The sequence below is a fragment of the Mustela lutreola genome, chromosome 2 (genome assembly GCF_030435805.1).
Source record: "Mustela lutreola isolate mMusLut2 chromosome 2, mMusLut2.pri, whole genome shotgun sequence".
Lineage (NCBI taxonomy): Eukaryota > Metazoa > Chordata > Mammalia > Carnivora > Mustelidae > Mustela > Mustela lutreola.
The window spans coordinates 159257301-159272365 of record NC_081291.1 but is presented as its reverse complement, the minus strand read 5'-3'; the positions used below and the strand labels follow the sequence as shown (position 1 = coordinate 159272365).

The window sequence follows — 15065 nt, the reverse complement described above, 5'->3', positions numbered from 1 at the left end:
AGAGGGAAACCTAATGGAAGGTCCTTGTAGGTCAAGCTAAGAGTTTGGTCTGTTCTCAGTGCCATGGGAGATTATCTGAGGATTTTGAGCGGGGAGTACAGAGTCTGAGCATTCTGACAATGGTATGAGGGAGAGATGGAAAGGCAGCAAGTCTGGAAGCAGGGAGACTAGTGAAGGAGCAATGGCCGAAATCAGGTGGGCAATCATGGTGGCCTGGGCTATCATGTTAGCAGTGGACAGAAGGAAGGTAGCTGGATTTGGGATGCATTTTGGAGGTAAGAGTCATAGGACTTGCGTATAGTCTGGGTGTGGGAGGAGGTGGTGCATCAAAAAAAAAAGGAATGAATGAAAAAGAACTCCTCCAGGTTTTGGCTGGGTGGTCCATGGTGCCATTGACTGACATGGCAAAGATGGGAGGGGGTAGCAGTTTAGAGGTGAAGAGCAGCCATCACAAGCTCTGTGATGAAATGATAAGTTAGAGATCCTTGTTAAACATCAGAGTAGAGACAGTGAGCAGGTCTTAGGACACTGCGGCCTGAAACTAGGAGTAGGTGCTAAACCAGCTGAGGTCTCCCGACCTGCAGTGTAGGTTCTTCCCATTAACCCGGTTGCTCCCAGAGTGACTGAATGTTTTAAGTAAATAAATAATTAACAAATCATAAATAATCTAGAATGCAAATATTAAGAGAATATAGAATTTAAATATTTTAACCTCCTTGGGGTTAAGTTGGAAAACTCTGCTAATGTTGGAAAGTTTACTGAAAAGAAGTTTTTAGGATCACGGATTTACTTAATTGCAGTCCCCTGGAATGACTGCCATGCTCTTCTACCTGGAAGAACCCCGGTATCGCACACTGTCTCTGTTCAGTGAGGCCCTTGTTCAGTGGTTTTACTTCCCTCCTCCCAGAAAAGGTCATGCTCTGCAAAGAGGAATAGTGCTGCCAAGGTGCTTTCTGAAAATTAGGTGGGTCCTCTACCAAAAAAATTTGATTCTCAGTTGGTCCAAGTTATCTTTGAGTCTCTTGACACCTTCTAAAGTTGCAGAAAACTGGCGGGTTGCCAAAGACTACACAGAGGCCAACTTGGACCTCCCCTTCTTTTACTTAGATCAAGGTTTCTTAGTCTTGGCACTAATGATATTTTGTGCTGGGTAGTACTTTTTGGGTTTTTTGTTTGTGTGTGTGGTTGGTTTTTTTTTTTCCTTTTTTATTTTTCCATACTGGACATCCCCATTTGTGCTCATAGTCCACCAGTGAGGAGGTTGGTTCGGGGCTGCCTGCTCCTCTGGCATGGGTCCACTATGAGAGGCCCACAGAGGAGGGCCTGCCATTAGTGCCTGCCCATGTGCTAGTACCTGGTAGTTCTTGTTGTGGGGCTGTGCTATGCATTGTAGGGTGGTTAGCAGTGTCCTTGGCCTCTGCCCACTAGATGCCAGTAGTACTCCCACACATGCTTATGACAACCAAAAATGTCTCCAGACATTGCTAAATGTCCCTGGGAAAGGGGTGGGGGCTGCAAAATCGCCCCAAGTGGAAAACAAATGACTTAGAGAAAAGAGATGACCCTGGATACCATTGATCTATCATGATCACTTCTATTTCTTTAAACAAACAAACAAAAACAAAAAATAAACAAACTCTCCCCCCGGCCAAACCATGGATAGAAAAGATTTATTTGCATACACTTAAAAACCGCTGAGTAGTGAGTAAAAAACAAGCTATCTTTTACGGAATAGCAGGGGCTATAAAATGTCTTTTCACTGCAGGAATATAAACCTTCCTGATCTAGGGAAAGTATAGGCTCCCACATTAAATCACTTTGGAGTGTGGGTTCTGCAGCTACAGAGAGTAGGAAAGTTCCCCTGCCTTGTTCTAGGCTGATGAGGTCATGTCTATGGCCCAACGTACATTCCCACCTGGCCAAAGTCCTAGGCAGCTGAGGGTTTTTGGGGGGGAGGGAGGAATGAAGAGGGTGGTTGGGTTATGGGCATTGGGGAGGGTATGTGCTACTGTGGGTGCTGTGAAGTGTGTAAGCCTGACAATTCACAGACCTGTACCCCTGGAGCAAATAATACATTCTATGTTAATTTAAAAAAATTTTTTTTAATTTTTAAATAAAAACAAAACAAAACAAGAAAGTACCAGGCAGTAAATGTTCAATAAATGTTTGTCCTTTGAAGGAAGGAAGGGAGCAAGCAAGCAGGATCCCTCTCTGAAAAGTACAAGTGCAGGTTTCCTCCTGAAGTCCTACATGTCTGCTGGCTGGCTGGCCATGAGTTTGTCGCTTTCCTATGTGCAACCTCTGCCCCCAACCCCCAACCCCCCCAGAAGCCTCCTGTCAGGGGATCAGGAATGGAAGCACTGTGGACGGGGAATCTGGCTACACCTAATGCACAGGCCTCCTTCCACGACTGAGCTCTTTTCTCTTTTGTACAGAAAACCCGCCCATCACAAAGAGCCTGACCTTGCCAGCCCTCTCCTTGCCCATGAAGCTGGTGAGCCTGGAGGAAGCTCAGGCCAGGAGCCTGGCTACTAACCATCCTGCTCGGAAGGAAAGGAGGGAGAATAGCTTGCCTGAAATTGTCCCTCCCATGGGCACCCTCTTCCACACTGTTCTTGAGTTACCAGACAACAAGTAAGCAGCGTTCTCTTAAATTCTGGGGAACATTTGGGTGGAGGGTTGAAGAGGAAGTAGTTATATAGTCTCAAGGTCACAATGGCAGCATGGGTTGGGGGTACGGGCTGGGTCGGGGTATGAGGGAACATTTCCGAAGAGAAGGGAGCTGCCTCCACAGCTCTCTCCCACTGGTGATTAATGTCTTCCCTCCCCGCCCCCAAGTTATCAAGACCAGCTCTCCCACCAGAGATCCCTAAGTACCGTGATGGGGGTGGGGCCAAAGGGGTCAAGAGTTATGACTAAAATCCCTTACTCCTTCATTTACACAAAACAGTCTTGACATTTTTGGAAGGAAGTTTGCTATCAACAACTTGGTCCCCTCCCCCCATCCTCCACCTCCAGGTGACATTATAAAAGCCATAGAGATGAATGGAGCATAATTTGACAAGTAGTGCCACTCTAGACTGAGAGCTCTGGGCAGGTGGCACCTGGGGACATATTTGTCTGGCTTCTGTTCCTCCGTCCATATCTGTCAGAGCCCACCTTCCCCTCCAAAACCAAGCCAAACAATTTTATTCATAGGATATTTTCTTTCTTCATTGCTTCCTCTGTTGGAACCCTGGTCCCCACACTGCCCCTTTCCCTTCTCAGCTTCACACCGTGCTCTAAAAAGCTGGTAGTGATTGAAGCAGGAGTCCCAAACTCTAAGCAGACAGTAGGTAGAGGGGCTAAAAGGCAACCTTTTCATGGGAGACTGTCATCCTCAATGTTTAGTCATCAAGGTATGAAAAGAGGCACCTCAGTCTTCTTGTCAGCATGATCCCCAAGATGGTGGGGCTATTTCCCTTTAGGGAAAGAGGAGTGATGCCACTTTACCCAGCAGGAGGGGTGTCTGTCACAGTGCATGGGCATTATGGGAATGGCACACCTAGACCTCAGCTGGCGAGAAACCCCTCCATTTCCTGAAGTACATGGATCATGCTCTCTCTAGACTGAGCCCCCTTACTTTGCTCCCTAAATCCCTGGAGAATAAAACTTCTACCCAGGGATCAGGAAGAAGAGTACCCCAGGGATACCATCAAGTGTGTTTTCTCTGTGCCTTCACCACACATGTGGTGCACCCCAACGTACGCAAGCCTATAAAATACATCCCAGGCCAAGTGCTTGGAAAAAAACTGGGCCAGATTCAAAAGAAACCACCAAGCAATGCAGGTCTATCTCTGATTAATTGTGAAAACATGCTGGGCTTGAGATCTGGATGTTCTGTGAAAAACCCTGTGGAGGAATGGTCCTTTATGAAACCCACAGGTGGAGGGTTTCATCCTGGAACTTCATATGAAATCTGAAAGCTGGGTGAACCAGAGCAGGGCAGAGCCTCTAGGGTGACCTCTGGTGGCTCCAGGCTCCCTCGACCCAGTCTAGCACTCTCCTTTTCTTGCCTCCTGCTGAGGCAGCCTGGCAAGAGGCATGAGAGAAACAAGCGTGAAGCCCTAATTATCCCCTGCTTTTCTCTGCAGTGATGTCCCACCACACCCAGCAGCCTGACTCTCCCGGGCCAGACTCTTTCCCACGTCACTTTCTTATCCGCCCCTTTTTCAGTCCATGGAAGTCTTCGCCAGCCCGTCCCTCCCTATGGATGACCAAGCAGGATGTCCAAAGTGCAGGGGGCATAACAGCACTGAGTTCTTTGGTCTTTCACTCCTGCAAAAAATAGGTGTCTTTCGAAGCCCAGGACTATGGTGCTTACGAGAATTCCTACCAAAATTCCCAGAACCGTGTGCTTGCTTGTGACCTCTGACTCTCCTGCCCATCCTGCCTATCTGCCCTCATGCCTGCCTTTAAAAGCACAACTTTGCCCCTTCCCCTGAGGAATATGAAAGCCCAGCTTGGTTGTTCAAGGCAACCCCAAACAGGGTCAGACTCAGGCTCAAACTGAATTTTAGAGAGGAATTCCCTGAAATGCCAGAGCCATTCATAACCAAGAACATGACTGGGGTATGCCTTCTCAATTTAAAGGTCCCCCTGAAATGACCAGTCACTGAACTAACCCTTTATTATGGCTTGGCTCTTTTAGAAGAAAGCTTTCCAGTAAATCAAAGAAGTGGAAATCAATATTTAACCTGGGACGTTCTGGATCAGACTCCAAATCAAAGCTGAGTAGAAATGGGAGTGTATTTGTGAGAGGACAGAGGCTCTCAGGTAAGAATCACTAGCAGTTTTATGAGATATATATTATATTTGAAAAACTGTTCAATCGACCTCCCGCATAGGGAAAAACCCAGTTCCTCCCTACTGTTTCTTTCCCATGTGTCTCCTTACTACCTACACAGGCTACCTCACTTCTGACACTCCTAGTCACCAAGTGTGTGGAGGTTTTTCCTCACAGCAAGCAATTCTCTGCTACACCACTGGGTGGTCTACAACTTAGCTCAATTCTGACACTGTCGATCCAGAGACCGCACCAGGTCCCACGGGTTAAGGACTCCTTCCCACAAGACTGCCCCCACCTACACATTTACACACTTCAGGGGCCAGTCACAAGCCTAGTTGTTACCTGTGCTCCTGACCAACCAGCTGTAGATGGGAGGTTCTAAAGACCCCCTCATTGGGTTCTTTGCTAGAACAGCTCACAGAACCTAGGGAAACCCTTCATTATATTGACCAGTTTATTGAAGGAGATGCTGAAGGACACAGATGTACAGCCAGTGGAAGAGATATATGAGGTGAGGTCTGTGAGAGGCCTGAGCCCAGGAACTTCTCTCTCCTCCACAGAGTTGGGGTGTGTCACCCTCCTGGTGGGGATATTTGCTTATCTGGAGACTCTCTGAACCCCATACCATTGGGATTTAATGGAAGCTTGTCACATAGGCATAATCAATCGTAAACTCCATTTTCAGCCCTTCTCCCTTCTCAAGAGAATGGGGATGAGGCTTAAGATTCCAAGTTTGCAATCATGGCTTGGTCTTTCTGGTGACCAGCCCCATTCGGGAGCCATCCAGGAGCCCACCCACCCATGGACTCATTAGAACAAAGGACAATCTAATTACCAAGGAAGTTTCAAGGGTTTTAGCAGCCCTGTTCTCCTTAAACAGGGACAGAGACCAATAGATTTTCTATTTTACAAATATTTATTAATTATATACATATATATATCATAAATATATATGATATATATCATGTGTATATATGATAAATAAATTTTTATAAAATGGAAAATACATTTAATACTCTATATATAATACATATATATGTATATATATTTATTTACTTTTCCCCCCTAGTTCTGCTTCTTGGGTGGTCTTTGATCATGTGAAACTCACTAGACCTGAAACATAAAGATTAACTAAGGGAGTCTTTTTTAAAAAAAAATAATTTTAGATTTACAAAAAAAAAGTTGCAGAAATAGTACACAGAGAACCCTTGTAGCCTTCACACAGCTGCTTTTGATGTTCACCATAATACGAGCCAAGCCAAAAAATTCACATCAATATACTATTAAATAATTTACAGACCTTATTCATAATTGACCAATTGTCCAACTATTATCCTTTTTCTGGTCCAGGAATGCACACTGCATTCAATTGTCATGCCTCCTTCATCTCCTCTAGTCTAGGACATTTCCTCAGTGTTACTGACCATGACACTTGGGAAGAGTGCGGCCATTTATTTTGTAGATAGTATTTTAGCTTCTGTTTGTCTGACATTTTTTCATGATTCAGTTGTGGTGATGAATGTGCCTGTCTCAGCATGCTGTATCAGGAGGCACACGATGTCAATATCTTATTGCTTGTGATGTTAACTTCGATTACTTGCTTAAAGTGTTTGTCCATGTAAAGTTACTATTTTTTCCTTTCTAATTAACAAGTATATTGTGGGAGATATTTTGAGACTATGAAAATATCCTGTTTCTCATCCCTGAATTTAAGCATTCATCATTGGTTCTTGTCTGCAAAAGTAATTGCTGTTATTTTTAAGATTTTATTTATTTATTTGACATAGAGAAAAAGAGAATACAAGCAAGGGGAGCAGCAGAGGGAGAGGGAGAAGCAGGCTCTCCATTGAGCAGGGAGCCTGATTCGGGGCTCAATCCCAGGACCCTGGGATCACGACCTGAACCAAAGGCAGACACTTAACTGACTGAGCCACCCAGAAACCCCAAAAGTTATTACTGTTATTATAATAGTTATTACTGTGGTGTTTGCCAAATGGCCATTTTCTATTTCCATCATTCCTCTACATTGATTAACTAAACTCTACTCTATGGAAGATCTGTCTCTTCTCCCCCATGACTCATGCCAGAGTTATAATTTTTAAATAGGAGTGTTGCCTTGTGGGAATGATATCTAAATAATGAATGGGAATGAGTGCAGGAAGGAACTGAGGGAATCACAGTACAAAAAGGAATATAACCAATCCAGCTGAATACTGTCATAAAGGGAAGTCCAAAGAAATCTGTCACAATGACCTTTAGTGTGATAGACTGAAAGTCTGATTTTTTTTAAATGGAGGCCAATAGTTATGAAAACATGTACAAATGTGATGTACAAAAATAAATGTACAAATGCAATGAGCAAACCTTGATTGAGTCCTTTGAGAAAGGGCTACAAATGATAATTTGGGGGACAGATAAGTTATTAGATGTTATTACAGAATTATAAATTTTTATAGGGTTCTAATGGTTCTTAGGAGGCATATGATAAGTTTGAAATATTTATTTATTTGTTATTATTTTTTAATATTTTATTTATTTATTTGAGAGAGAGAGAGAGCACAAGCAGGGTGAGGGCAGAGGGAGAAGCAGGCTTCCTGATGAGTGAAGAGCCTGATGTAGGATTCAAGCCCAGAACCCTAGGATCATGACCCAAGCCAAAGTCAGACACTTAACCAACTGAGCCATCCAGGTGCCCCCAAGGTTGAAGTATGTAAAGATGAGTGTCAAAATATTGAAACTCACTTTCTTATGATTCAGCTATATTTAAGTGAGTAAGTAGACAGAGAAATGGAGAAAGCAAGTATATGGCAAATGTCAACTTGAGTAGTACGTTTAGAGATCTTCAAACTTTGTGAATGTTTGAAGTTTTATTGTTTTTTGAAGATTTTATTTTGAGAGAAAGGGAGGAGGGAGTGAACACATGAGTGGGGAGGGGGAGAGGGAGAGGATCTCAAGCAGACACAGGGTACCATCCCATGACCTGGAGATCATGACCTGAGTGGAAACCAAAAGTTCAACTCTTTTTTTTTTTTTTTTTTTGACATACAGAGATCACAAGTAGGCAGAGATAGAGAGGGGGAAGCAGGCTCCCTGTTGAGCAGAGAGCCCGATGCAGAGCTTGATCCTAGGATCCTGAGATCATATCCTGAGCTGAAGGCAGAAGCTTTAACCACTGAGCCACCCAGGCACCCCACAAGAGTCCAACTCTTAACCGACTGTACCACCCAGATGGCCCTGAAGTTTTTAGTAATAAAGATTTTGGGGGGAAATGAATGCTTATAGGAAAAATGAGTGAAAATATTTTGAAGGACTTTCCATGAAGCCAGTGATAACTGTATGCCAAAGACAGATGTTAGAAATCTTCACATTTGGGGTGCCTGGGTGGCTCAGTCGGTTAAGTGTCTGCCTTCAGCTCCTCTAATGATCTCAGGGTTCTGGGATCGAGCCCCAAATCGGGCTCTCTGCTCAGCAGGGAGATAGAGGGAGGGCTTCAGGGTTTAACACAGTGGCTCTGTCTCCATTTCCCTGTTTTCCTCTGCTCCTGGGTCAGCTTCATCCCCAGTCTGGCTTCTTGGCTGCAACGAAGTGGCTATAGTACTTCTAGCCTTTCCCTTTGACTATCACTACATCCAGAAGGAGAAAAAACATTATTTCTGGTAGCTTGCTCCTCAGAGCAGGGACCCTTGTTTCCCAGCAGCCCCCATCAGAAACAGCCCCCATGCTACCCCATCTCGTTGCCTTCACTGGGTCATATGGATCAATCCCTATGGCCAAGCGGGTTCCTTGTACTGACTGGCTTAGGCCTGGCTTCCTAAACCAATCCCCAGCATGAGGAATGGGATTACAGTAAGAGCAGCCAAGAAGTACAAGGGCTCTGTGAGAAGGGGGAAGGGCACAGGATTCTGGGTAGGCATCTACAACATTCACTGTATGAGGAAACAAGGCTTTCACCAACCGGAAAGCCATTTCAGGTGAAGAGGGCAGGTTGCCACAGGTGTGGTAGATCAGATACACATCAGAAATTAGGCTTCTCAAAGGAGAATCTGAAGGGAGGAGTACCTGGCAAAAAACTCCTGACCTAATAATAAAGAGATCTGCTTGAGCACATCAAAGACAATTTCAGTCACAGAATCGGTGATACCATGAAAGAAGTTTACCACATAACAAAAAGTCAAAAACAATAGAGCAAAACAAACAGCAAAAAATGAAAAAAATGGTCTGCTTTGATCTGGCCTTAGGAAGATTTCCAACACCCACCCACTCCCATCCCCTGAGTGGCTTTCAGAAGGAAGAAGTCCAAGGTGCCGGATCAAATGGTCGTCTACTCACAGAACGCACAGGATGTCCCCAGCCTGGGAGTCTCGGCCTGGCTGCACCTCAGAGGCTCACACCCATAGCGGTTCTGCCTCAGGAGCTGTGGGAAAGCCAGAGTCTCGTTTTTAGAAAGTTCCCCAGGCGATTCTGAAATGCAGCCAGGGTTGGAAGCTGCTGGTCTAAAGCCTCATGAACAAACTAATCAGACAGATTAAGGGAATGGCTGAATTTTAATGGGATGCAGGGGTGAAATGAAAGAACCATCAGGGCCAATACAAGTGACACTCTGACCTTGACTGGGGGCGTAAGTGCCCACTTTTCACTAGAGGAGTGTTGCTGGGACCCTCACAGGGGTGGGGGCTGCTTGTGGTCATATCCACCTGCATGGTGTCTGTAAGTGACATGACCCCACTGCTTGTTGAAATATGCATGTGAAAAAATGAGTCAGTGAATTGACATATTTAAATGATTTTTTAAAATCTTTTCTAAACCCCATAACTAAGGGAATTTTAAATATTGATTCACCATGAATAGCACTGGGGATTTTTTTGGAGGGGACAGATGAAGGGGATGTACTGAAATTTATGCCTTATCCCACAGGGAGAGTCCAGGGTACTCTCTAAAGTAAATGCTTTTCAGCAGGGAAGTCCCAAAGCTATAGGGATACTTGAAGAGAGGGGACTTGTGGACCCCAAAGCTGCCAGAAAACTGGTAGATGTATCTCCACGAGTCCAGGACAAGGTCTCAGACAGAAAACTGTGGGCTAAATAGTCATGGGCGAAGGAGCCCTGAGTGCTCACTTACTGAAATGGAAATGAAGCCAGGGAATCCTTGGGGACTGTTCCCAAAGGCAGCCATTGTGGCCACCAAGGCCACAAGAAGCCACGTTGTCAGAAAGAGGATCCAACATGAAAGGTGAACACTGGTGGCAGAGAGAATGTCGCATATCCTCCATGACACTTAAGTGTCATCAGGTCACTGGCCCTCAAGTCTGACCTATGAAACCCAGAGGAAGTCCAGAAACACAGCCTCTGGAAAACAAAGGCAAAAACTTGTCTCTGAATCAAGGGACACTGGTCAGGCAGTTGTAGGATAAGTCAGTTTGTAAACTTGCGGAAGTAGCAGATGGCGAAGGGGCAAGGGTTCTAGTGCCTGAGCAGAAGCAAGGAGGTTGAAGGCCGTCTTGCGGTCTCCAGGGTTTTGAGTGAAGATGGCCCTGTCCCCTCCTTACAGGGCCCAGACAGAGAGAAGCCCTGAGCCAAGGAGGCCAAGGGGCTAATTTAGAGCCTCTCAGAAGCAGCAGGGTTTGGGCAAGGAGAGAAATGTGGGAAATTTAAGAGGGATGAAACAGCTCAGTTTGGGGTAGAGCCAACTCCCAGGGCTTCCTACGGATCAGCTGCATGTCCGAGTTCACCACCTGAAGGGGCAGAGTTGGCACTGGAAGCCAGATCTGTCTGAATCCACAGTGACCTCACAGCCACGAGTCCTGGGACCCCACTCGGCTCCCAGACTGCCCTCTTTCCCCTCCTGGCAAGCTCGTCAAGAGGAACTACCTTTCAACCACTTCAGCTCCCAGAGAAGAAACGAAATCTTTAAGTGCCTAATCCCGTGCCTGGAATAAGTGTTTACTTATTTAAGCCACACTCCTCCCCAGATCTGCCTGGGTGGTTTACCAAGACGCACAGGAGACTTGGTTTGGATCTGCTCCAGGGTGAGATGCGTTAGAGCAGCAACCAGCCTACAGGCCTCAGGAGCAGAGCTGCACGTGGGAGAAAGGGGACTTCGGTCCCCGGGGCCCCCTCCTTGGCTGTACCACATTCCTGGGTGCCGTCAGTTGTGGCGACAGCCAAGAATCCTGCTCTCCAGCCTGTAGGATGGGGGGAGTTGCCTTGAGCCTCATAGACTCTATCTACCCCCTGGATGAATCTTTGTATCATAAAATTTGGTTCAGGGCTCATTTGCTAAAAGCTATTTGACAAAATTGTAATTTACCTTTATCTGTAAAATATTCACGAGTCTTTGATCTAGAAATGCCCTGTTTTTGTCAGCTCAGTCTCATTATGAAAGGAGGAGCATCCAGGGTGGGGTGGGGGAATGTTTACCATGGGGGAAAACTCTAAATACTTGAAAAACTTTAGCAAAGAAAGTTCTCTTGTGTACTTAGAGCCTGATTTTTGTTCTGAACGCTTCCTCTCAATATGCATTCATCAGGAATATTTTTTCTTTTGTCTTTAGTGGAAAAGGCTACTATCCGGCCAGCTAAAAGCATGGACTCGCTGTGCTCAGTGCCTGTGGAAGGTGAGCTCTCGCACCTGCTCTCTCGGAGCTGGGGGTCACCACTGGGAGACACGAGCTCCCCTACCAGACTTGCCTTCATGAGTTACCTGCCTGCCAATCTCATCACAGTCACGCACAGTCCCAAATCCCTCCTGACCCTTCCTGAACCCAGCAGGCTCACACAGCCCTTGCCTTAACCACCTCCCCAGCCTCTCCCCACCCCACATTACACAAGTCTTGGCCTCAAGGGCCATCCTCCTCCCCCCACCCTCCTCTCCCCACAGCTGGTGATGGCAGCCATTGTACACTCAAACCTGAACTAGGTAAAAGGGCAACACCTGCAAGCTAAGGCAGGTGAGGCTTTCACCTTAGGCATAAGGAAGAGCCAAGCACTGGTTTTTACCTCATAGTTTGGTGCCTAGATACTTACATGTCTTGAATTTGCCCATTTCCTTCTGCAGGCAGTAGCTTCATCGTATCTGCCAGGTCGTGATTTCGAGCCTGGAGATTGGTTCATTCATTCACCAGTACACAGTGATGGGCACCAGCCTGGCATGTAGCCAGTCAGCCGGGGGTGGAGTAGATGTGTATAGAGTTGCACGCGAGGTGACACATCCTCACAGTGACACCAGCGTGAACACACGCTGGTCTTCAGGGCTGCTTCGCCTATCCCTGTGGCTTCTGTTCTTGTTAAGGAGCCAACAAGCACCTCTATGAGTTATAAGGCACAAGGCTTCCCCAGCAGCAGAACGTTCATACGCCCACATGTATCCCGTGACTTTTCCAGCTCCTTTAATGGAAACCATTTTGCTCTTTGATAAAGGAGGCAGCCTGAAACCGTGCAGAACGTCCACAGAACAACCTTTTAAAAAATAACTGTAAACTTGTAAAATCCTCCATGAGCTCTTTTTCAAGCTGACTCGATACTTTTAGCATTTTTGTGCCTTTATATTTGGCCATTTGCTTTAGTTTTGAAACCCCCTGAGGCGGTTCTACTGAATTTAGGTGAGGACCTAAACTGAGGTCCTCACTTTGGTGGGCACTGGGCTGGTTCTCTGCCTCTCTGAGTCTCGGTTTCCTCATGTGTTAAAGGAGGTGATTACACTTCTCCTCCATGAGCAGTCAGGAGAATTGTAAAGCTCGTATCACATAAGACGTCCAGCAGAGCCCTTGGTACCTCGTGCAGTTTTTCTCCCGATCCCAGGCAACTCCCGTGTTATCTCACGCCTTGTTTATTTCCGATACAGATTTTTCTCCTCTTTGCTTTCACTTGTCAGTCCGTTGGGAAATTGCTGCTCACAACTGGGCTTTCTAACTTTTAGTTAATTTACATTTCTAGTTTCTCATCCCCTGAATCAGCAGGAGGAAGCCTGGGAAAAGGGAGAAAGGTCTAGCTGAGAACAGCATTTGTTTCCTTGCTGGGAAATCCAACCCCTTTTGGGTCTGTCTGCCAGAAGACACTTAAAACAATACATTCGAAAGTTTTAAAGTAAAACAGAATTCTGCTATTTTGCCCTTTGTCTTCTCCTTCATTTTGGGAAAACTTCATTCCCTCTCCCATCTTTGTCTTTTTTCACGATCTACATTTACTGCCGGGTGGATGACCACTGTGTCTAGCAACATTAGCCATTTGGAAACTGCTCTCCTTGCGGAGTTTCAAACAGATGCGTAGAGCACAACAGAGAATGGTCCTGTCAGGCCATCGTGCCAACATTCTGTGCACAGGAGAAGATGCTTACTCTCCCGTCAACCAAACGTTGTCTGTCTCTTTTGGGAGGGCTATACCCTTTTTAGAAGGTTATGCCTTCCCAATGTTCAGGTATTGTACACCTTCCCTTACTGGAAGGCTGTGTTGTGGTGTGTGTGTGTGTGTGTGCCAAGGCTTCTGACCGTGTGTGTGTTTGCTTTTTCACTAGGGAAAGAAACCAAAGGAAATTTTAATCGAACGGTCACCACTGGTGGATTTTTCATCCCAGCGGCAAAATTGCATTCAACCAACACTGGTAGCTCATGTGACCTCAGCAAGCAGGAGGGCGAATGGGGCCAGGAGGGGATGCCGGCAGGGGCAGAGGGGGGCTTCAACATGAGCAGTGACCGAAGCCAACTTCAGGGCGCTCAGGCCCGGCCCCCACCTGAGCAGCTGAAGGTGTTCCGGCCTCTCGAGGATCCAGAGAGTGAGCAAACAGCCCCGAAGATGCTGGGTATGTTCTACACATCGAACGACAGCCCCAGCAAATCTGTCTTTACCAGCAGTCTCTTCCAGATGGAGCCCTCTCCCCGTCACCAGCGCAAGGCCCTGAACATCTCTGAGCCCTTTGCGGTGTCCGTTCCGCTGCGCGTGTCAGCGGTCATCAGCACCAACAGCACCCCGTGCAGAACACCCCCGAAGGAGCTCCAGTCACTTTCCAGCCTGGAAGAATTTTCTTTCCAGGGGTCAGAGAGTGGAGGTTGGCCTGAAGATGACAAGCCACTGGGAGCTGAGACATCTACAGGTAAAGCAGGAATTCCTTTCATCGAAAGGAATTTAAAAAAATAGACAAAGTTGCCTAACCAGAGTTTGCAAGATAATGTAGTGAAGTGGTTAAGACTGCATCTCTGGGGATGCCTGGGTGGCTCAGTGGATTAAGCCCCTGCCTTCGGCTCAGGTCATGATCTGAGGGTCCTGGGATCAAGTTCCGCATTGGCCTCTCTGCACAGTGGGGAGCCTGCTTCCCCCTCTCCCTCTGCCTGCCTCTCTGCCTGTGATCTGTCTGCCAAATAAAAAATTAAAATCTTAAAAAAAAAAAAAAAAAGACTGTGGGCTCTGGAGCCAGATTGCCCAAGACCAGTGTCAGCCATTTCACTGGATGATCTTTAGCAGCTGTGTGCCTCAACTGCTTGAGCTGTAAAATGGGAATGAAGTTCCTAATCATATCCTCTTCGTAAGTTTGCTGGGAATATTAAATTAGTTAATACATGGGAAGCTCTCAGAACAGGGAGTAATACATAGCAAGTACTCAGCAAATGTTGCCTATTATTTTATTCTCCCATATAGTGAGCAGGCAGGAGGAAAAGCTCAAGGAAGTCAACTCTTCTGGACTCAACCTCTCTCCATCCATCCATCCATCCACCCCTCACTTCTACCTCATATCTGAAGAGAATATGGCTAGCAACCCTAGCAATGAGAAAGGGTATCTTGCTCCCAATTTCCATATATCAAATGCAGGGAAGACTCCGTTGGGCCGGCTTGGGACACGTGCCCAGCCTTGGATGAATCATGGGTGCCAGACACTTAGGGTTCTAGGATTGGCTAAGGCCGAGTGTCTGAACCATCTCTTGAGTTAGGAGGGGTTCTGTGGTCAACAGCCAGCTGTGAGCCACATAAAAGGGAAGTAGGGAGAACCACAAAGGAAAGGATGACTGATAGACAAACCAGCAAATGCCCACTTTGGTTTAAGCCTATTTTTGCTATTAATATTAGCTAACGTTTTTTGAACAACTCTTATGGTATTAGGCACTGTCCTAAGTGTTCTGCACAAAAACCCTGTGAGGTACAGTTTGTTACTATCCTTCCCATTTGCTTAGAGAGGAAATCAGTTAACTTACCAAATGACTCAGAGCAAGGAAGTAGAAGAACCAGGATTTTAACCCAGATTTTAAAACCCGT

At 46.2% G+C, this 15065-nt stretch overlaps 1 protein-coding gene across 1 annotated transcript in view; it reads left to right on the top strand.

The window, feature by feature from the left end:
• ARHGAP31 (Rho GTPase activating protein 31) overlaps positions 1-15065 on the top strand; it is a 111185-nt gene that overhangs the window by 80604 nt on the left and 15516 nt on the right. Inside the window, exons 7-10 of the mRNA XM_059164000.1 lie at positions 2436-2634; positions 4691-4815; positions 11378-11440; positions 13336-13911. Of these exons, the coding sequence (XP_059019983.1) occupies positions 2436-2634; positions 4691-4815; positions 11378-11440; positions 13336-13911 (963 nt within the window). The remainder of the gene's footprint in view (positions 1-2435; positions 2635-4690; positions 4816-11377; positions 11441-13335; positions 13912-15065) is intronic.